General features: G+C 41.9%; 1 protein-coding gene across 1 annotated transcript in view; it reads left to right on the forward strand.

The window, feature by feature from the left end:
• The window catches only part of LOC107982151 (protein scarlet-like), a 388545-nt gene that overhangs the window by 29840 nt on the left and 335653 nt on the right, over positions 1-23052 (forward strand). Inside the window, exon 3 of the mRNA XM_031932851.1 lies at positions 21919-22157. Coding sequence (XP_031788711.1) covers positions 21919-22157 — 239 coding nt within the window. The remainder of the gene's footprint in view (positions 1-21918; positions 22158-23052) is intronic.

Consider the following 23052-nt stretch of genomic DNA (forward strand, 5'->3'; position numbering starts at 1 on the left):
CTCAAATTTCCAAAATCTTCTTCTTCTTCTATCAACTCAACAATCTTCTCTCTCTTGGCTTGGATTGGCGTATCTTTACAGGTTTCTGAAACCTCCACAAGGTTTGAGTCGTCTGATAGATCCGACTGCTCCGATTCCAACTCGAAAGAAACTCTCTGCTCCGACTTCTCTAACGGTTCAACTTCACACTTCTCTTCAACGGCTAGCTTCTCGTTCTCTACTCTGCTGGCAACTCTCTGCTTGACTTTATCGATATATTCTCGAGAATAAAGGATGGCCTGTTCTAGAGTCGAGCCTCTAATCTTCGATGCGTTTTTGTCTACGGAGGATTGCCTCCTGTTATACCTTACTCTCTCATCCAGCAACGACTCTTTTGATTCGCTACTTAAGTCCAGTGTTATCAGCGTAGATTTGTTCCACTCATTTTGAGTTTTGAATTGGCTGCACTGCGCATTGCTCTGGAGTTCGTTTCTCCACGGGTAAGATACGCTGTCCTCTTTGCTGCTCGATGAGTTTTAAACTGCTTCTCTGGCTGCTACTTTGTTCTCCTCCACTACTCCATCTCGGTTATTTGGCCAACGGGTTACGTTAGTGTTTGGCAGCAACTTCTCTTTCTCTTCTCTCATCTCTGATTTTAGTGGTCCTCGACCACTACCCCCCTCCCAAAACTTCAACTACCTCTAATAACGGAGTTACAGAGCTAGAAGTTTTTGCGACTTCGTCTGAGGCCGTTAATGCGGTGTTGCGGGAGGCATCGACCCCAGGGATGCCCCTGTGTCGCCATTACCCCACATGGTTTTGATTGGGGCACAATTTTGACAATTCTGGAAAGTTGCGCCGAATTGGCCACAGACTTGACATTGGACTTGGCTTTGGCTGCGATTTGGGCAAACTGGTGACTTATGACCTTCTGGTGGCATGTATAACACTCTACAGTCGGACAGACTGATGCTCTATGGCCAACCTGCTGACAGTGATAGCACGCTCCCACGAATTGTGGAGAATCACTGTTCTTGTAGTGACTCTGGGCAGCATCAGTGGTGTCAGCCTTGCTTTGCAGTTGTTGGGCCTGTATTTGCGGTTGCGTATTACCTGGTTTCCATCCTTGTAGGCCACTTTTAGTTTGCTTGTAGTCGCTGGTCAAGTTGTTGTTCACTGGTTGATCTGTGATCGTGGCTGAGGTTACTGTTGGCTGATTCTGCTGTTGCTTTTGTTTTCCATTTTCATTGTTATTGTTGTTACTTTGCCTGTTAGGATTTGCGTCGGTAACTCCAGCTGCTTCATCGACTTCCTTGGTGGCTGCTACTTTCGCTTTCGAAGCTAGCTTCCATGCTGCAGTTGGAAATCGGCTTTTCTCAATACTGGGTGGTGGGGTATACATTGCGTCCTTTTCCATTTCCTTCTCTAATGTCCGGCAGTACTTCTTAACATCTTCATAGGATTCTATCTAATCAATCTTCTTCCTCCTAATGGCTTTACGGTATCCTGGCCGTAATCTCTCCGTCAATAAATTTAGCTGTTCTTTCAATCTCATTGATCTCTTTAGGTGAGCTGCGATGTACTTAAAATTCATAATGTATGTGGATATCTTTTCCCCTTTTCCTTGTGTCCGTCTACGTAGTTCTTCCATCACGTCCTCGTCGCTCACTTGACTAATGAACTGCTGTTCTAATGCCTACTTGAAAGCCTTCCAGTCTTCAAATTCCTTTTTCTCTGTTCTGAATCACATGCTGGCTTTATTTGACAGAGTATACTGGATCACGGCTAGAATATATTTGCTTTTAAGGCAGAGGCTCTCCTTGCACTCCGTTATCTGGGACAAATATTCTTCACGGTCATCTTTAGTTTCACCGGCGAATTTGATATTCCGTCCTTGCTCAATTTGGAATTGGTACAGTTGTCTGGCAAGTTTATCCTCCCGTTTAAGTCACCGGGATGATTTCTTCTTGCGGCTTTTTGTTTTCTTGGTTTGTTGGCGGTCAGAACTTGAGGAGCTATCAGAGTCGCTTTCCTGGCTGCTAGTGCTACTACTTGAGCTGTCCTTACTAATCCGTTTCTTTCCCGACTTTTTCGTAGTTGTGGGTTTGCTCTTGGTTTCAATGGTTTTTGCAAGAGTCGTGCCTTGGGTCCTGCTTTTCGGTTTTTTTCCTCTGACACGTACTACTCTCTGATGGTTTACTAGCCTTCGACTGTGATGTCGGTTTTTTGAAAGCTTCCCCGGCAAACCAAGGTAACACAGGGGTTTGCAACGTGATTTTTCTTCTCCTTGTTTGATTGGTTTCACTCGTCTCCACCGACTTCTCGACCTCTATGTCAGCAGTTTCGTTGAACGCTATTTTAAGGCGAGTTAGGTAAAGGTGATGTCTGGATTTCGACTTTGGCGTTCTTAATTCCCATGTTTGGGTTTGATTCGATATCTTTCTATTGTCTGATATCGACCTCTGCAGTGTACGACCTTTCTTGATTGTTCCTGAGTTGGACTGTACGGTGTTTCTATCTGTATAAGGCCAAATTTCCATGAAGTTCTGGGTACTCGTTGTAGAGTCAAGAGTAGGGTTGGGAGTTATGTGAGTCAATGGTACGATTTTTGGCTGAACTCTGGTAGTTTTATTGACGAATAGCACAGATGTAGGGTCAATTGATTTTCGGCTGGCGGTCTATCCGAACGAGCCGTGAAGGGCGCCGAGTACTCATGCAGAGATAAGCTGCTGTAGTTGGTTAGATACTTTTAATTGACCACTCGGGCCAGTTGCCCCTCCGCCTTCGGAGGTATGGTTCGATAGAGCATGTAACCGCCTCACTGAAATGTTGACGATTTCTTCTAGGCTTTCATTTCTGGCTTCATTTTCGGTTTCCTTTCCGGCTATAATTTCTGAGTGCGAGGCTATACCGGCCGTCATTTCTTCCTTATTTCTTTTATTACTCGTCTTGGACTTACTCTTCTTATGATTGAGGATCACTGTTAGGGCCTCTTTGAAGTCTGGTGGGATAACGCCTCCGTAAAATACTGGCTGTTAATAGACGGTCTCGTAACATCGCCTTATTCCCCTTTTTACTTATTTTTAGCGATTTAAGCTCTTCCTCTATGTCATCTTCATCGTACTTTCTGATCTCGTTGGAAAGGCTTCGGATTTCTTGGTCTTTACGTAAGGCGTCCATCATACTCCTGTGATAATTCATAATTACTTCTCTCTAATAAATTTCAAAGTCTTGGTTAATAAAGGGCGAACAAAACTACTAAGCCTGTCGGTCATCTAACTGTTAAAATTTCTTGACAAGATCGACTGCAATAATGTCGCAGATTCCTAAAAAAAAATAATTTATTTTGGCGGATAGTACCAAACCAGAGTAATAGATTTTCCCTAGGACGGGCTATTTCACAGCTCAATCTATATACTGTGATGGCTGAGTTCTGGTATCACCAGAGAAGTCAGACTGAATTCACTATATAGGTCGTAGGCCCCCCCCCACCCTAGGGTCTGTTTCTCTTTCGCTGAAAAAATTCGACTAGTAAATTGCAAATTTTTAATTAGCGCAACTGCTAATTGCGGGGCGTCTCAAATATTGGCAAAAAAAGTTTATCAGGGTTTTACCGGTAGAGAAGCTAGTAATAATTATTTACTTAATTAATTGACAGTACTACAACTTATTCGACCGCGAATTATTAGATGGGTTAGTGATCAACTCTTTAGCCGTTCTACTGTTAACCGGCTGAAATTGTTGATTCTTCTAGGTCCATAAAAAAATGTTATTAGGGTGTATGGGTTCTGCAAAACCAACGAGAGATCGAAATTCAGTGTTAGTTCTCATGACACATGTATATAGGGGGGAAACATAAATATATAGGTTAGATTATGGAGAAATTATATATATATATATATATATATATATATATATATATATATATATATATATATATTTTATTATAAATATCAAAATATTATTTCCATTAATACTTATAATTATCCATGCATAATCAATATATCAAAGGGCGCGGTAGCGCCCCCGACGGCAAGTATAAGTCGTAGAGTATTATACACAGGGAGTAAGAGAGAAGGAGACGTAACTCCTACGGGCTCAGAAGGCAAAAGTGTCCACGTTTTCCAGCCGAGATCGCCAAGTCCGGCCGACAAAACTGCCGAGACCTAGTGAGTAACAGCGCCCTCTGTCGTGAGAAAACGCTGTGCTAAACAGCTTTCAAAGAAAATCAGTTACAATCCACCTTGACGAATTTTTTTTTACCAAGACGACCTTTTTGCAATGATGATTATGAATAAATAAATGTTATGTAGTAAATTTGTTATAAATAAATAATAATTGAAGCCAACCATAAGGCGAAAGTTTTGTATAATACAAAATATGTGTATATGTATACTTTTAATTACAGTGAATTAAGGGGCGGGTATGTACACACATATATATATATATATATATATATTAATTAAAATAATAAAATATTTAAAATGATTAAAAAATAATATATGTAAATAAGAAAACAGAAGCAGCGTGAGTTTCTACATATATGAGTTTTACCGGTACATAGAAATATATGTACATACGTACATACTTATTTAATGATGTTTTCAATCGCACAAAATAAAATAAAATATGGTAAGTACTTCAAAAGTAGCATATGCATATATATACATATACAAGCGTTAAAATAAACTGTGAAACAGTTTTCACAATACTCATATTTACATAATTTTTATTATACAAGCACAAATATTTATTAATGTGAAATGTGCCTTATTCTTTATACTCTTACCAAACACAATCCAATCCAAACCTAAAAAATTATAATAACAATAAATGCTTCTGTTATAACAGAAATCTTGTAACGTTACACTCTTCTATAAACATATGCTACTTTCAATAAGTTCGATATGCAATCAGGTGTAGCCAAGTGGATACGCTATTGGTCTAGTAACTTTTTGATTCAAGTTCAATTCCTGTATTCTTCGTTTTTTTTTCTTATTAAGAAAAATAATTTTAATATCCTGTATACTTAAGTATTGTTTTAAATACCATCATAATAATTACGACAGTATATGCAAATATTATAGTATAATGTATGCGTGTATATGTATTGGAATATATTTAAAGGTACCAAAGAATTATTTATAAATATAATTGACTTTGCAATAGTAAAATAATATTGTTACAGGTATTTTGGTATAACAAAATAATTTTTTACTGCAGCTAGTACAAATAAATTAATCTTTTTTATTGCTTTTTTTAGCTCCTTTGGCTTCCATTTTCGCTTGTGGTTTTATTGCTTTTTTAATCTTCTTTGGCTTACTCTCTTCTTTATTCGATATAATTCTTTTTCGGTTCATTTTGCCCTTTTTTACTTCACCAGAGATTTGCAATTCAATACTCAGAGCATTATCTGGAGCATAGGACAGCTTACTAAGTTTTCTTTTCTCTCTCGTATTTTCTTTCTCAATACAATCATTCTTATTAGCTTGTTTGGTTATAAAAAACATTCTCGTTGTCAGAAAAAAATAAATTATTCTATGAGTGAATAATACTTGATGTGTATCACAGCCCACTAAAACCACTGGTGGTTGATCTTCTAGAGCTTTCGTAATTTCAAAAATAGTGTTTGCGTTTATATTTTTTGTATGTAAAGTTTTCAATGTAGCTTGTTCTAATGAACTTATCAGAGAAAATAATTTTACAGACGGCTGGATCAAAAAACCTTTCGGTCGCATCCGTATCAATTTATAGATTTCTGATTGATATAAGTTACTTTATTGCGTTGAAGAGATACTATGCAGTCGTTGCAAATGGACGGTTTACTACCTTTTTCGAATTTTGCGAATCTTGCAGATTTTCGCGCTACGAAACCCGCAACGTATTCTAATACATAATCGGACGTTGAGCACTGAAAGTAATCGTGATCTTCCATTATCTGCACAGCATCCGAAAGTGTCTCAGAGTGTAATCCTCTATCAAGAATGGTATCTATTTGGGCATCCCATTGAGATCGACGCTCATCAACATTCGGAATCTCTTTGATTTTAAGTAGAACGTCAATGAGTTCGCCGCCAGTAACGTTCGAACCTTTGGGCGGTTTAATCAAAGAATACGTTGATACCAGTTTGTAGATTTGAATGAACAGTGCGGAGTCGGGATGATCATTTGATCCACAGCAATGACGCATCATTCCGAAAAATCGCTGAAATAAAGCAATATGACAGAAATATAGCAAAAAAATATAGCAAAAAATTTTGTTTGCAAATTCTCGAAATACTGTTATAGTAAAATAATTTTGTTTTTAAATAGAAAAAAGAGATATATGTGAAAAAGAAAACAAAAATCGAGAATTTTAATCTTCTGAATTCGTGAAGCCTCGCGATTCTCATACCGCAAATCTCATTTGGTCTCTCGACATAAAATGGAAGTTTTTCTCTCTCCGGTGGTTCATTAGTTGGAAAAATAATTGGGACAGATCCTTTTTTCAAAGAACACTTATCCTTCGATAATTTGAAAATGCTGCCGTCAAAAAGTGTCTTCTCGAATTGTTTGTTTACTTCATCTGGCTTAAAATGCAATTCACAAACTCTGTGGTGTTTTCGTAGCTTATCGCCATGCGTAATCGAATTTTACCACAATGCGAGGGTTTCGTCCTATAAATATAATATGAAACACGTAATAAATAATTTCTAACGACTGAAAAATCAACTACAATAAGACGGAGCCCTGCGGGACATCGATGTTAAGACGCCGAGGGGAGGAACGTTCGCTATTGTCACCAATGACGGCCTGCTCTCTCCCAGTGAGGTAGGAGGCAAACCAGCGGATGACATGCTTTGAGAAGCCGAAGGTGGATTGCTTTCTCAGGAGCCTGACGTGACACATAGTGTCAAACGCCTTGCTAAAGTCAAAGAGAAGTGTTACTTTCTTTGTGTTTATCCCGGCCCTGGCATCATCAGTTAGCTTAATTAGGCCAGACTGAGTGTTGTGACCAGTCCGGAAGCCTGTTTGAAGATTATCTAGTAGGAGCCTTGATTCAAGGTATTCTGAGACTTGCCTGTGCACCAGCCACTCCAGAGCCTTGGATAGAAAGCAGAGAAATGAAATCGGACGGTAGTCAGTCACGGCTGTTGGTGAACTGACTTTGTTGAGTGCGCGCACAAGTAACAATTTCCAGGCAGATGGGAAGCAGGGTTCGCTCAGGGACAGGTTGAAAATATGATTTAGTCAGGGAGCGAGAACCGGCAATGCTTTTGAAATAACAACCTGTGGGATGCCGTCACTTCCCCTGGCTTGGGTGTCAAAGTGCGAAACCGCAGCCAACACGTCCGATTCCGTTATAGTGCTGAACTCGAAGTGTTCCGGGAGGTGAAGACTTTCCAGGGTGAGAAGATAATCCTCAACGGCAGGGGCCAACGGATCGTTGGAGATCGCGCTGAAATGCCTGTTGAGATCATCTGTGGTAAATCGGGATGGTAATGGGACCTTAGTGGCAGAAATTCCAAGTTTCTCCAGCTCTCTCCAGATCTCGGCAACGTCGGTCAAGGTAGACAGGCGTGAATAATAATAATTTAGCCTGGCTTCCTCGACTTGTTTATGAGCATAGTCTCTAGCTAGTCTGTAAATGCGGAGATCCGAATCGAGCCTAGAGTCCCTGAAACTCCTGTAAAGTCTATCCCTCTCAGTCACAGTCCACAATGGGGCGAGATGATTGATGGCGTTCGTTAGGTTAGCGTTAAGTATAGATATGCTTTTGTCGAGTGATGATGTGGTGAGAAATGACCAGTCACATGTGCTAAGAAAGTCCCTTAGATTCTCGGCGCTGATTCCTTTAAAGTTTCTGTAACAGTATGTGTTAGGTACGTAGCGTGGAATCTGTACGTCGAGATTGGTCGTGATAAGGTCGTGTCCGTTGATGAAAGGTGCGTCTGTCTTCCAGTATGACAGCAGGTGATCCTGCTCATCGATTAGACACAAGTCAAGCCAGGTGTCAGAACCCTGTTTGTGGTGCGTTGCACCATAGGGAACAGACGAAAGGGAGTTTTTATCAATGAAGGCCCTGATGAAATTGGCGTCTTCAGATGAGGAGAGTTGGTCAGAATTAAAGTCTCCCATTATAACCTTCGTGGAGTAGTTGTGCATGTGGGTTGTTAGCTGGTCTATAAAGTTAGAGCCTTGGAAGAAAGGAGCATGAGGTGGACGATACACAAACCCCACGAAGATAGAAGAGACTCCCTTTGCTGATACCTCACAGAAGAGATTTTCAGGGTTGCCTAGCTTACCAGACCATTCACCGTCAGATGATGAAATAACGCTAACTGTCGGGTATTTGTGTATGTAGAGGGCCACACCTCCTCCGTTTCTGTTTCTGTCTCGTCTGTACAGTAGGTAATCGTCCAGAGAAGGGATGGACGTTACCTTGTCGCTTAACCAGGTCTCAGTAACAGCTATTACGTGGAATGGAGAGCGAGTGAATAAGAAAAGCCTGATCATCTCAATGTAACCCGTAAGCGACTTCGCATTAAAATGACAGACTCGTAGACCTTCGGACAGAGATATCTTAGAACCAGATGAAGACGTGGCAGATGAGCTTGATGGTGGGTGTGGTGGAATGATGTGTGTTTGTTGTAGCCTCAGTGTTGGACGATGTTGGCAGCGGGCGGGAACTGGGCTAAAAAAGTCTCCAGCTCGGCGTCGGTGTTGATGATCGTAGCACGCTCGCTGTCATTGTTACAGCGCATGTATAGTCTCCCTTCCCTGATGAACGTTCGGCAGCCCTGCCTCTTCTTGGCCTCCAGCCTAGCCCTTGTACGCAGCTTGTGGACGTCTGAGGGGAGCAGCTCGTTTATATTTATGAGGCCTTGATGGTCAGGACTCAGAGCTTTAGCCTTCTCCAGCAAGGTAGCGTCCAATTCGCTGGTGTGTAGCTTGCATTTCCGGGCTTTGGCGATAACGATCGAGCGTGCAAGCGCACTTGATGATAGGATAACGGCTAGTGGTGGCAGTCTGCCGTCACCCCTGGCGGAGCTGTTTGTAGCATCAAGCCTCACCATGGTCCTGACGGATGCTACGTCTCTTCTAAGGTCCGTGGGGTCAAGCGCGTTTACAACTGAGAAAGCGAGGAGATGCAGCGAGGTTTCACGGGTATAATGCAAACCCGTGACAACGACCACACAGTTCGAGGTCTGTTCCTGGCGCCTCTTGACCTCGGCCAATTCACTGCGTAGGCTGCAAATCTCCGCAGTGTTGGGCACAGTGCAGCGCTGTCCTGCTGAATCATTGGGCTCCTCAATGACAGATCTTGGATTTGTGCCTGCAGCTCAGTGATGGTGGACTCAGCATTGTGTATGCGAGTTTTGAGTGCAGGCAGTTCATCGAGGGCCTTGAGTCGCTTCTCCAGCGGGACCAGACGCTGCTCAATTTTGGAAATCCTCCCCGACACGATGTTCTGGGTCTTGAGGGACTCCATTTGAGCATTGCGTATGTCGTCCAGTGCTCCGCGAATCTCCCTCAGAGCAGCCTCAACGGACGGCGTAGGTGTTGTTGTTACCCCGGCCGAGCGGGCTGGTGAGGGATTTCTCGACGTGTTGGCTGATGGTGGTGCTGACCTTGTCTTCTTGTTCGCCGGCTGCTGTTGTTTGGGAGTATTCTTGCCCGCTGCTGTTGTTGCAGGTACTCCCGTTTCTGATGTTGTGGCAGAGGTGGATTTGGTCCTCAGTTTGGCACCCTTGGCGTTGCTGTTGTCTGCACATGAGGGACAGGCTATAAACTGCCTGTCGTTCACCACGATATTTTTGATGTTAACAGTGTTTTGGCACCTGACGTGGTAGTGCAGACCACAAAATTCACACTTCTTGGGATCTTTGTGATGTATAGGTTGTTTACAGCTGCTGCATGACTGAAAAGGCACTTTTCGCCGTTTGCACTCATTTTTCGTCGATAACTTAGGCTAGATGGAGCGTTAGTGGAAAGAGCGTGAAAGTACCGACCTCGATCAGTGTGAAGTCACTTTGAAAATTTTCCCATGATGCAGCAGATGTCGCCACGATGTTGATTGCGGAGAGAAAGAGACACCGTGCAAATGAGGAAACAAGCCAAGCCAAGCAGATTTGTAGGTTAGGAGCCGTGTAGAAAGTTTGCAGTAGAAAAGATGACAGAGAAAAATTGCAGCCTTCGGCGATTTATATATCAACGTGAAGGTTGCAAAAAGGAGCGTGCAACTATCTACAACAGAAGAGGGCCCGAAGACAAGAAACAGCAGAAATACAGTACAGAAAAATTATGGATAAGCAGAGCTGTCAATTGTACTCACCAGAGAGAGAGAGAGAGAGAGAGAGAGAGAGAGAGAGAGAGAGAGAGAGAGAGAGAGAGAGAGAGAGAGAGAGAGAGAGAGAGAGAGAGAGAGAGAGAGAGAGAGAGAGAGAGAGAGAGAGAGAGAGAGAGAGAGAGAGAGAGAGAGAGAGAGAGAGAGAGAGAGAGAGAGTTCTTAAAAATGCGTATTTTTGTACACGTCTTAAAAATGCTCAATAACTAGATATTCTTTATAAGTGTAAATATATACAAACGTTTACGGTATTTAAAAATTATGGATAATAACTATAACTATTTAGTATAATACTTACTGTCAATATACGTGATGCAAAACAATTATTATTATCGGCTAAAGCTCATTCTTATGAACAATATAAAAAATGATCACAATAATTCAGTGTATGTTGATAATATTCTTCTTAATAAATAAATAAAAAATAAATAAACTGTCGAATGCGGGATTTGAACTCGCATCAAAAAGTCACTAGCCCATTAGCATAACCACTCGGCTTCAGCTAATGATACGCTTGATTGTATTGAAAGTAGCATATGTTCATAAAAGACCATAACGTTACAAGATTTCTGTTTAACAAGGATATTTGTTGTTATTAGACATTTTTGGGTTTAAATATTGTAGTTAATAACAGCATAAATATAAGGTATACTATTGAACAACTATACATATTTGTATTGTATGATCAGATATAATACACATATTGTTGCATAAAAAAACTTCTTTTATGTTTTTTTATAACTTTTAATTAATATTTAGTTAAGAACAATTTATTAATAAATAAGATACTGTAAATAAATAGGTTCATTAATTAAAAAAAAATGCTCGAAGGTGGATTTGAACTCAGTTTTTTCAGAAACTGCTAAGTGCAGGATTCACCACCGACAGAGGGCGCTCATACTCGATAGGTCTCGGCGATTTCGCTGGGCGGACCTGGCGATCTTGGCCGGGAAACGTGAGCCATTTTCATAACACGGAGTTAGGTCTCATTCTCTCTTACTCCCTGATTATACAGGCTGTCGGGCGCACCGCAACCTTATATTCTTTGAAATAAAGTTTTCTAACCTGTACAAAATATCCAAACGTTTATATCTTATTGAAATACGTTGTTTTATCATGCGAATCAATTTTACTTTCAAAGATATTAAAAGAACTTTTAATTAAAATAAGGTTTATAAAAAATGAACTATCCGTTATCATTTTATAGCTGACCAAAATTTTGTGTTTTTCTTTTCAATTTTTTTTTCTTCTTCCAACTTCTGTTCTTATCCTCGAAACTTCCGTGGCGCGAAAAATCAAATCGAATTAGAAATAAAATGTATATTTAATAAATAGACGCATTCGGTTTATAGTATTTATTAAAATGAGTCCAGCTTTGCTACTCAGGGGTTCTGGAGGTCGCTGAAGACGAATATCGCGACGGCAACAGCCTCCGAGGTACCTGGTGCCCAGAGTGAACAGTATCAACGTCGTCTACAAGAGTTTCAGGGGAAATTGTAGCATAATTAGTCAAAACTCGTTTCTCGGGGGTTTTGGGGGTCGCTGAATACGAATATCGCGACGGCAATCGCCCCCGAGAAACTTAGTGCTGAGGGTGGACAGTATCAACGTCGTCTTCAAGAGTTTCAGGGGAATTTGTAACATAATAAGTCAAAACTCGTTACTCGAGGGTTTTGGGGGTCGCTGAACACAAATATCGCGAAGGCAATAGCTTCCAAGGTACCTGATGCCCAGGGTGGACAATATGAACGTCGTCTCCTAGAATTTTATAAGAATTCGTAGCATAATTAGTCGAAACTCGTTACTGAAGGTTTTCGGGGGTCACTTATCACTCCGTAGTTTATGAGGTATGTGTGGATACTGGTTGTAGGTATTGCTGTGGAGATAGATTCTAGCGTGTAAATCTATTTATTTTACAAATCTTATTTGACGGTTGCTTTTGAACTAAAACTAATACTCACTATTTTAACAGCAGTTTGATGATTCTTTTCTAAGTTAGTAAGGTTGTGACGGCCGAGTGCACGTCAAATGTCTAACGGCTAATCATGTACTAATTGTAATAAGATTATTGTTTCAGCAAGCTGCCAACGAGCGCCGAAACGAGCGAGAACGAGAAACGAGGCAAGATAGAGACAGAGAGAGTGAGAGCATAGGTAGCGCGGTTGCCGCCTGGCCGCACAGCGTTGGCGAGATATGACAACGATGTGCCGACGGCCGGGAGAACCGCGACTAGAGTTAGTCTCGCTGCGCTATCCACACGAGTAGCTCGCGGTACTATATACGCGGATTTGTTGTGAGTCCTGCGAGCATCTCGAGAGCGAACGATATTCGTCCGTGCGTTACCGACGAGTTGCTGCGACGCCCGTCCGAACTGTTACATCTCCACGTCCGAGACTGGACCACGTCCGTTGCGTCAAGTACTACTGCCACTACTGAGTTGTAAGTACCTGCACTCTCACTCTCTCACGTCGATAGGGTAATATCTCTCGTCTCTCTTTATCGTTCGTTGAAGTGTGCGGCGTTTGCACCTCCGTGTATAGTTACAATTGAATATACATTTCCTTATGTAAACTTCTCGTGTGTTATTTCCTACGACCCAACCTACGCCGCCTCCGCGGGCTCGTGTAAAAACACGTGCATGATCTGAGTCGGCCGAGCCGTGCCTTCTGCACGCCCGACGTTAATTTACAATAAACAGGGCCCTTCTGGCCCTGGTTATAACACGGCAGGAAAGTATTAACCGAGTGTTATAAGGTATAATGTAATATATCTATCGAGAGGATAGTTTTTATTATAATTACTGATTACCCTTGAAAATTCGTGAAATCTTAAAAATAAAACATTCATCAAAAGGTAAAAGGTAGGCAAGTATAAACTGGTTTTTATTTACTATTAATTTTTAATTTGATGCTAATATATTTATTTATATAATTATTTATATAATTGACAAAGTATGGTATAAAAATAAATAAAATCAAATAGTTCAATGACAATTGCGTATTTCGAATGAATTTATCAAATTATTCTTTATTTCTTTAAATTTATAATTTTATTGTTTTCTTAACGTCATTGTTGATTTACTGGCGGTATTCTATACTACTATGAACATACTTGATGAACCCGTCGCTTAATAATTTTACGGTGAGATAAAAAGAATAATTTTGAACTACGTCACAAGGTGTCGAAAAATTTTTGCCTCCTTAAAGTTGTTCTAAGAACTCTTCTACTCTGAATTATGTAAGAAATAAATTTTTGTGATTTCGTATTATGTCCAAAAAAATTGTATTCACTCGGCCGAACGTACAAAAAATTTCAAAACCTGTGTATTGCCATGTTAGAGTCGAAAAAGAGCATGAGGGTGAGCCATGATATTAGTTTTGAGAACCCCACTTATAACGGCTTGTGCGGCTAATTCCACGTGGTCAACGATTTCCGGCCAGAATTTTTATGGTTTCCTACTAGGAAGATTCTACACACTCAACCGACTGTAAAAAGAAATTTATAACCCGTGTACCGCCAGGGTAGAGTCGAAAAAGAGCACGAGGGTAAACCATGATATCAGTTTTAAGAACCCCAGTTTTAACGACTCGCGCGGCTAACTCCACGTGGTCAGCTATTTTCGACAATTAATCGAGTTTGAACTTATCTCAGCACTAGAACACACATATACACGGCACTAATTTATTAATAATTCACTCTAAAATTTTTATCAACCACTTGGATCGGCTAAGCACGAGGCACAGCGCTGAAATTTTATTCGCACGTTATCGACGCCGAGTATTCAAGATGGCTGTTATTTGGCTTCTCGGCGTGCAAAAAATGTCGCGCACTTAACACTGTGATTTTCCCGACTCTTACAACCGAGCTCCACGTGTTGGGCAGCCACTGTAACGAGGTAGACTTTTCGGAGAAATCCAGGCGTGAGATTACGCCATTCACTCGCTAATACTGGCTTCATTATCGCCTGATCGTATTTATTAAACGGGCGCCAGGTCAAAAGACTTTAACTTTAGACAAAATTCACTCACATGTTGCCGGCTATTGGAAACTCCTTATCTCTAAGGAAATTTGGCCGAGGGTGAAATCAGGAAACAAATTATGACGCTTCATTTTGACACACTAAAATCACAAGTCTTTATTTTTAACTAGTTATGCGTTTCACAACAAAGCGTCGACTGAAATTTGGCGGTGGACTTAAACCCGTGTGATACGCTTTCGCGAACGAAACTTTCGACGGTTACACGGAATGGTTCCGCGACTTGAGCAAGCCTACTCTCGGCAATACGGCTATGAAATTCTCAAACAAATACTTTACTTTGTCTACCTCTGTAAATATTTTCTGCTATAATTTCTTTCTCTCGTTCGGATGATGTCTCGTGCTCTAAAAGAAACTTCGTCGCAAATAAGAAAAACTACTTTAATTTTTGGCACTACCGGGGGACTCCGTTCCAGGCTGTGTTCTAAAACCTAATGTATGCTTTCTTAGAGCGGATTTAGACGTGATGCCCTATCACTTACAGCGACAAAGTCTGGAAACTAGTAGTACCAGCCGAACAACGAGAAAAAGTCATGACTGTTGCTCACGGGGAAGTTACCGCCGGACACCTAGGAGTCGAAAAGACATACGACAGAATAGCCAGAGAGTATTTTTGGCCGAAAATGTATCATAATGTTCATTCCTTCGTCACTGCCTGCCCGACTTGTCAGCAATACAAAGTGTCACAGCAAAGCCCACAAGGCTTCATACGAAAGAGAATCGTGGAGAAACCACGGACTGTTGTAGCTGCCGATATGATGGAATTCCCGAGGAGTAAAAGCCAAAATAAATATTTACTAGTCTTCCAAGATCTCTTTACTCGCTGGGTGGAAGTCATACCATTGCGTAAGGCTGACGGAAAATCAGTTGCTCGAGCTTTCAAAGAGTTGGTATTATTTCGCTGGGAGATGCCAGAGTATCTGTTGACCGACAATGGGACAGAGTTTCTAAACAAAAATATTGCCGAGATGTTAAAGGAGAACAGCGTGAAGCACGTCACTACATCACCGTATCACCCCCAAGCCAATCCTGTCGAGAGAAGTAACCGCACCCTTAAAACAATGATATTATCCATGAACTTCGTCACGCCATGAATACTGCTGTACAGTCAACACTCAAGACATCTCCAGCCTTTTTGAATTTTGGCTGACACCACTCAAGTCAAGAGTTTACGTAAAGGAATTGAAAATCGGGGTCCTAAACTACAATTAGATCCTACAGTATGGGAAGATCGTTTGAAACGATTAGATGCTTTACGAGAACTTATCGCTAAATTTATAGATGACGCGAGAGACAAACAGGGAAAGATATATAATAGAGGGCGTCGACTAGCCAGTTTCGCAGTCGGAGATCTTGTTTTGAGAAGAACTCATTATCTATCAAATGCGGCTGAAAGTTTCTCTGCAAAATTAGCACCTAAATTCAAGGGACCCTTTCGAATTACTGAACAGAAATCCCTTACCGTGTATATATTAGAAGCTGAGGAGGGTAACAGTCGAGAAATCGCTAAAGTACACGTGTCAGACTTGAAACGGTATTTACCGCCACGAAATCCTAAAACTAAAAGTCCTAGCCCTAATCCTACAAGCTGGTAGTGGAATACAGCATGCAGAGGAACGTACCCGTCGTACCGACAATATATGTGGTTTGTATTGGTGGTGGAGTAGAAATTGTATTGTCCTATTATACCGTGTTGATTTTGTACTCACTTTTAATTTGTCGTAGCGCTCTGAAGATGTTTTGACCAACCCGTGCTCGACTTTCTGTATCCAGGCAGAGACACGTGCGAATGTGGGCTTCGTTCCGCTTCGCCGTCGTACCAGCTGACTTCGTGCCCCCGCAGTTGACGTCGAGACACGAGCGTGATCGCCGGAGCGAGAGCCCAGAGGAGGATGCTGGGATTCTGAGACGGGAGCTCTTAGTTCAAGCCGCAGATCGCCGCCAGAAAAGAGAAGAGTAGGAGAGAGAGAGGCTACTGCTGGCCGACTCGGACGACAAATCTGGAGGCGAATTTTCGGAGAAAGCCCCCAGTTTGAGAGAGAAACCAGCGGAGGAGTCCTACTTGGCAGAGGTGGCCGCTTTCTCGCTGGTGTTGACGGATCCTTAGCGCCCCTGAGACGATCTGAAGACGAGCGCCACCACGAATCTGGGCGTGAAGCCCAAGATATCGCAGCCGAACCGAAACGTGACGCCGTCAACGAGGGTCTCAGCCTGGGATCGCCTGGAGAGCATCGAGGAGCGAGAGAGTCGAGAAGCCGTGGAAGAACTACGCTGAGTTGTAGGAGTGGAGAAGAGAGAAGATTCCCCTACTCAGGTCGCAGAGTCTACTATCGGCACGAGGACTCTGCCGCAACGACCCTCACCTGCACTTACTCTTCGCTGTGGTCCTGATGGAGTAGAGGGCCCTAGCCACGTGGCAGAGGTGCCCTTCCGAGAAGATAACCTCCCAGAACACCTCCGCCAGAATTTTTTGCCAGTCAAGAGAACCCGTAATCAAGAACCCATGGAGTGGGACCTTAAATTACAGTCAGAATAAGCTGGTGCTTGAGATACCCGCCGAGATGATCGCCGTCGAGTCGAGCTGAAACTGGTACCGAGGACAGAGAGGCGCAGTGGCCCGCAGCTAAAGGTTAAGCTCTCCGGTTTGCGCTACAATGGGCTTAACCCCATACCGACGGATCCAGAACTTGATTCCTCACCCAATTGTTGCTTTAACTGTTGGACAAGAAGCCACACGATTTTCCAGTGCCCGAAGCCTTGTCAGGGGATTATCTGCCTCAATTGTGGCCGCTTCGCTGAGAACCTGATCGTCGACGCAGCGTAGCCCCGATACCTCGACTATCATACGAACAAGACGTCCCCGTATACCTCTACCGAGAGTGGAAGCCACTCCAGATTACCGTCTTTGTTGCCGAGGAGTGCATCGCCAGCCAAAGTAGATTCCCCAACTCAAGGGGTGGCCAAAGCTGTAGCCGAAACTCTGCACCTCATCCAGAAGATAACATAAAGACCTACCCCAGGATATCCGAGACTCCATCCTGAGGCAGACCTTCAGCACATCACAGCCCAGACATTTGAGAAGTCGAACACGGGAGTAATAAGCCAGAAGAGCCCATATCACAGCCGGAATGGAGAACGACACGACCGTCAGTAATGTGGGTATTCTTAATCCTTCCCGGGCTTCTCAACCCGATAATCTGTCGACGACAGCCTAGTTTTTAAGCTAATCATACCATTTTTGCAGTCATGCAGTCTTGGGGGAGTGGTGAGAGAAAGAGAAAGAGAACCTTTGGTAGATTTGTTGTGGAAAACTGAAACATTCAGAGTATGTTTAGTTATGAGAGGGAGAATGCGACAAGGTAACCGTCAAGGTAGAAATCTCCCTCTTTCTCTCTTCCATGCTACTCTCTGCCGGGGCTGTACGACTCTATGAGTTGGTACTAATAGCATTGGGAATCTGTTTATAGAGAGAGAGAGAGAGAGAGAGAGAGAGAGAGAGAGAGAGAGAGAGAGAGAGAGAGAGAGAGAGAGAGAGAGAGTAGCAGACCACGCTACGCCATGCTGCGTAGCTTCGCCACCAGCCTCACTACTACAATCCCGCCGGTCCACACGCAAATACTACGTGGAAGAAGCCAGCGTAGCGCCAAACCAGCGTGAGCGAAGAAGAGAGCGAACCGCTGGGAGGGGGAAAACCGCGTCGTGCGGACCCGCTCGCAGTTCACCGATAAGCCGAGCGTGTGTGTGAGAGAGTCGACGTATGAGTATGCGGGTTATTTAGTCGGAATGAAGTAATGTAATTTGTAGAGTGGAAATTGTGTACTGAGTGAATGAGTGATACTGACTTGTGAGAGTGTGTGTCTGAGCAAAATGATCTGCCAGAAAACTTGTAAAATAGCGATAACTTAACAAAGTATGTAATGCGCATGCGTGCAAGTGTGTGCAAGAGCATCACCTCTAAATCCGCCGCGAGAATTGAAGTAATGTTTCTTATTCGCGTCAAATTTGCTTTTAGAGCACGAGACATCATCAGGTGTCATACAGGAAGGAAGTATAGCAGAGAATATTTACACAGGTAGACAGAGTGAAGTATTTGTTTAAGAATTTCATAGCTATACTGCTGGGAGTAGGCTTGCTAGAGTCGCGGAGCCACTCTGTGGAACCGTCGGAAGTTTCGTTTGCGAAAGCGTATTAGACGGGTTTAAGTTTACCGCTAAATTTCAGTCGACGCTTTGTTGTGAACCGCATAACTAGTTAAAAATAAAGACTTGTGATTTTAGTGTGTCAAAATGAAGCGTCATAATTTGTTTCCTGATTTCACCCTCGGCCAAATCTTCTCAGAGATAAGGAGTTTCCAATAGCCGGCAACGTGTTAGTGAATTTTGTTAAAAGTTAAATTCGTTCGACGTGACGCCCGTTTAATGAATACGGTCGGGCGATATTAAAGCCAGTATTAGCGAGTAAATGGCGTGATCTCACGCCTGGATTTTTTCGAAAAATCCACCTCGTTATAGCTTCGAATGCCTGGAGGGACGGCATGGTTCGTCAGCTATGGCAATGATGCAAGCAGAGGCGGCAGCTCTGCGTGTAGCGCCACAGACCATGACGACTAGCAGCTCAAGCTATCGTTCCCCCTACCATGTGACAGCGTGAGAGTCACGAATTTGGGCGCTGCGTTGCAGCGTCTTTTGTCCTGCCCTGCACTGGTTTATCCATGCTTGAAGTCTAAAGACGGAATCTGCTTTTCGGGAATGCGTGTACGTTTGACCTAGTCGGGAAAATTAATCAATAGACTGTCGATTTTTTGAGCAGTAAGACGGATCGTAATGCGGTTTTTTGCATCAGAGCGTCAGGAAATTTTGTGACCTCGTATGATTGATTTCTCTTTTGAAAATGCATTATTGCATCAATAACATGCATTTTATAATTGCATTCTGTGGAAACACTGAATAAAAAATTTACAACTCGATAAATATTGATGGAAATGAGTCCAGTTTTGCTACTCGGGGGTTTTTGGGGTCGCTGAACACGAATACTGCGACGGCGACGGCCTCCGATGTACCTGGTGCTCAGGATGGACAATATGAAAGTCGCCTTAACTAAACTTAATACTTAAAATACCAGTAGAAGCAGTCAAGCAAGAAAAGGCTCAATCCATCACGGGTATATACGGATAAGAGTACATTATGCCCCCAGGCATGATACAGCACTTCGAAAATCTGCATTTCTCAATGCACGAGCTTCGCAAGCACGTACAAGGATCACAGGGGGAGGCGAGAGCCTTCAGAACCCAAGTAAGCAGCGCGGCAGGCCACGCGCCGGCGAGAGTAACCTTCGCCGAGGACGCGACAACAAGTACGCCTGCAACTCCAAAAAACGTCTGGTCAGACAGCAACATCAGAGGGAGAATCGCAAAAGGGTCAAGAAAGTCAGACGTCTCGACGACCCCAGAAAATAATAGAGGAAAATCAAGAGATATCGTCGAAACAGTACGCAAGTTGGACATGCGATTCACAGGTACAAGCGCAAAACAGATTGAAAGATTTTTGAGCCAGCTAGAACAGAATATGGCAAGCATGCAAATGACAGATAAAGAAAAGCTAGCTGTACTGATCTAGATATTCTACACAAGATTCTGCGGCCAGAATTACAACAGCTGACACCTCGCTGAAATTTTTTCGACTGAAACAGCTTTTAAGAGCTAGTAACGAAAGCAGAGACTGTAATAGCTAGCGGAACGGACTACAGAGCAGCTCCAGCCCCCGCAAACACGCTATACTCTAACTTAGCGTATAGGTCGCCATCATCAGCATAGTCAACTACAACGAAACCCACCAAGGTAGTGTAACATCCAAAGATTGTTCCAAGAATGTTTGTAAAAAAGTGAATGAAAGGAAAATAAAACTTTTAAAAAATGACCCGGAGTTATTCAGATCTGAATTCTAAAAGAAAGAGAAAAGGGATGAATGACCCGGTATTCAACGGTTCACTTATCCAAGCGATAGGTTGTAGGAAGGAATACAGAAAGTTAGGACAGCTAAAACGAAATTTTACTTACTTTTCTTTCTTCTTGCCACTGGCTGCTGGCTGATGCTACTGCTAGGCGTAGTATAAACTCACACAGAATTTATATTTCAGGAATTTGGAGATACAAGTAATATAAAACTTTAGTCACGATTTAAAAAGGTTCACAAAGCTAATTTATTTTAAAAAATACAAAACTAAATGCGTACGAGCGCGAAAATAAATCTTAGTGCGTACCAGCGCCAATTCTACCGATGCGAACAAGCGCTAGAATCTATCTGATGCGTACAAGCGCGAGAATCTACCAAGCTTACTTAGAGCCGGGACCGGAGTGATGATCTAGTCTGATATTTGGCAGCACGAAGGGTCTAGAGTCATCCCTTCTCGATGTTGTTGGGGTCTCGTTCTGCCTAGATGCCGAAAATTTGCAAGTGAGAAAAGCCGTTATATCTGAGCTTTCCCTCACTTACGCCAAATTTTCGCATCTCTCCTCCTACCCAGCTTCGGTCAGGCCTTTTGGTCCGCCTACGCCCTCTCCTCTATAACTGTGGTTTACGCGAATGCCGCTACCGACGCGCACACTAATTTGTGTAAAATTTTCCAAGCATTTTATTTGTCATTAATAAAAGTTAAGTAGAGTTTTGTATGTGAGAGAGAAAAAGAGAGAGAGAGAGAGCTGTTAGTGGACTAGATCTAGGCCTGAGGCCTGCCGGCTCATGTGTGAGCATGCCTGCATAAGCCCTGCGTGGCTAAATTGTGCGCGGGAGGCACTACGGCTACCGCGTTGTAGGGAAGGGCTGGGCTACATACAAAGTGCAATAAACTGTAACCATTGTGTGTGATTACTTTCCCCTCTTCCTAGCGTTTTTCCAAACGTAGCGATTACGCAAAATCCTACGGTTAAAGAAAAATCCTAGTGCATGCAAGGCGCTAGGTGTTGCACACATGTGTTGGGAGGCACAGCATCGCATTAACTTAGCGATTTCTAGTTAACTTGAATATTTTACTTCAGGGTTGTATTCAAGTTATTGAATTAGCCAAAGATGCCAACCATCATCATGAAAGGAAATAAATTCACCTTTAGAGTCATGGTGGTTCTAGAGTTCAAGTGAAAGCAAAGCGCAAGAACAGTGTAGTCGTACCTTGTATGCAAAACGGCCGTCAGGTCGCGCGTAGTGCCCTAGTTTTTCTATGGATTTGCATTAAATACATACATTTTCTAAATACTTAAGGTATAAAACCGTGCTGTATACGTATTTCTCAACAAATTTCGTGGTACAAACGTAACGCGATTACGAGCCGCGATTGGGAGCCGCGCAAACGAAATTGACGTAATTGGTTACAAAATCAATATCGTGGTGTTCTCTTAGTGCAACACCCAAGTATTAAATATTCTGATCAATCAACATTTAAATTTTAATTATATATTTTTTTTAAACTAACTAAATAATTCATGCATGTTCCTTATCTTTATGTTTTACATCTGCCAGGCATTCCGTGATGCCTTACCATTTTTATATTATACTTGTATAAATATGTCTTTACTCTCTTCTAGTTAATATCTGATCCATCCATATTATTTCTTGATGAGCCAACGACAGGGCAAGATGCCTACACAGCTAGTATATTGGTGAAACAGTTACACTCATTTGCTGCACAAGGGCGTACAGTTCTGTGTACAATACATCAGCCAAGTTCAGAAGTATTTAATTCATTTAAGAAAATCATACTTCTTGCAAATGGAAGGATTGCATATACTGGAACCAGCACAGGTGCATTGAATTTCTTTTCAAGGTTTGTGCAACATTAATGCATTTTCAATTTTCGACTTGTGCATATAATTTGACCAGTGGTTCTTTTAAATCTAAAATTAATCTATGATTAATAGAAAAAATTAGTATCTTGTGCAACTAAGCAGGAATATTGGTTTTTTCTAGAAAAAGTAATGATTTGAGCAGGAGTCATCAGTCGAGGGCGTGGCATCTGAGTCTGAAAAGCCACCCCCCCCCCCTCTCGCCTTCTTGTTGTACAATGTACTGTTTTGAAAGAGCGCATGGAAGATGACTCTTTTTTGTCGATGTAAGAAAGGCATGGAAAATGAAAAACTTCAAAACCTCTCAAAACTTTCAAAATTTTGAAATTTTTTAGAAATTAAAATAATTTTCAAACAATAATTTTTTTATTTTTGGAATTATCAAAAATGTTTAAGCAATGAGAAGAAAATGCTGCTGCCAATTCTTTGGCACGTAGCTTCCACCAACAAAATTTATAATTCCTATAAATACAATATTCTTCAAATATACAGTATATTATTGATTTTTAAAATACTTTCAATCTTAATTATTTTACTGAAGGAGCACCCGTCACAATATCAAATCATATAATTTTCTTAAAAAAATGTAAATTTAAATATTTAAATTACCATAGGTTTCTCATAACCTCATAAAATCATGAATTTTCTCAAAACATAGTGAACTTTAGTTAGCGAGTTAGAAGGTTTAACAAAAATAGTAATTTTCAGTTATACAGTGTGAGGGACAAAGAATTGGAATCCTCATATATTTTAAACTAAACTTGAAACGCTCCGACTTAACTCAGTTTTTATATTATTTATTTTTTAGTGGTCCGGAATGTGGTATTTGAATCTCTTCTATTTATGAAATTTAATATATGCACTGTTAGTATTTCG

Source organism: Nasonia vitripennis (assembly GCF_009193385.2).
Source record: "Nasonia vitripennis strain AsymCx chromosome 5 unlocalized genomic scaffold, Nvit_psr_1.1 chr5_random0002, whole genome shotgun sequence".
NCBI classification, from domain to species: Eukaryota; Metazoa; Arthropoda; class Insecta; order Hymenoptera; family Pteromalidae; genus Nasonia; species Nasonia vitripennis.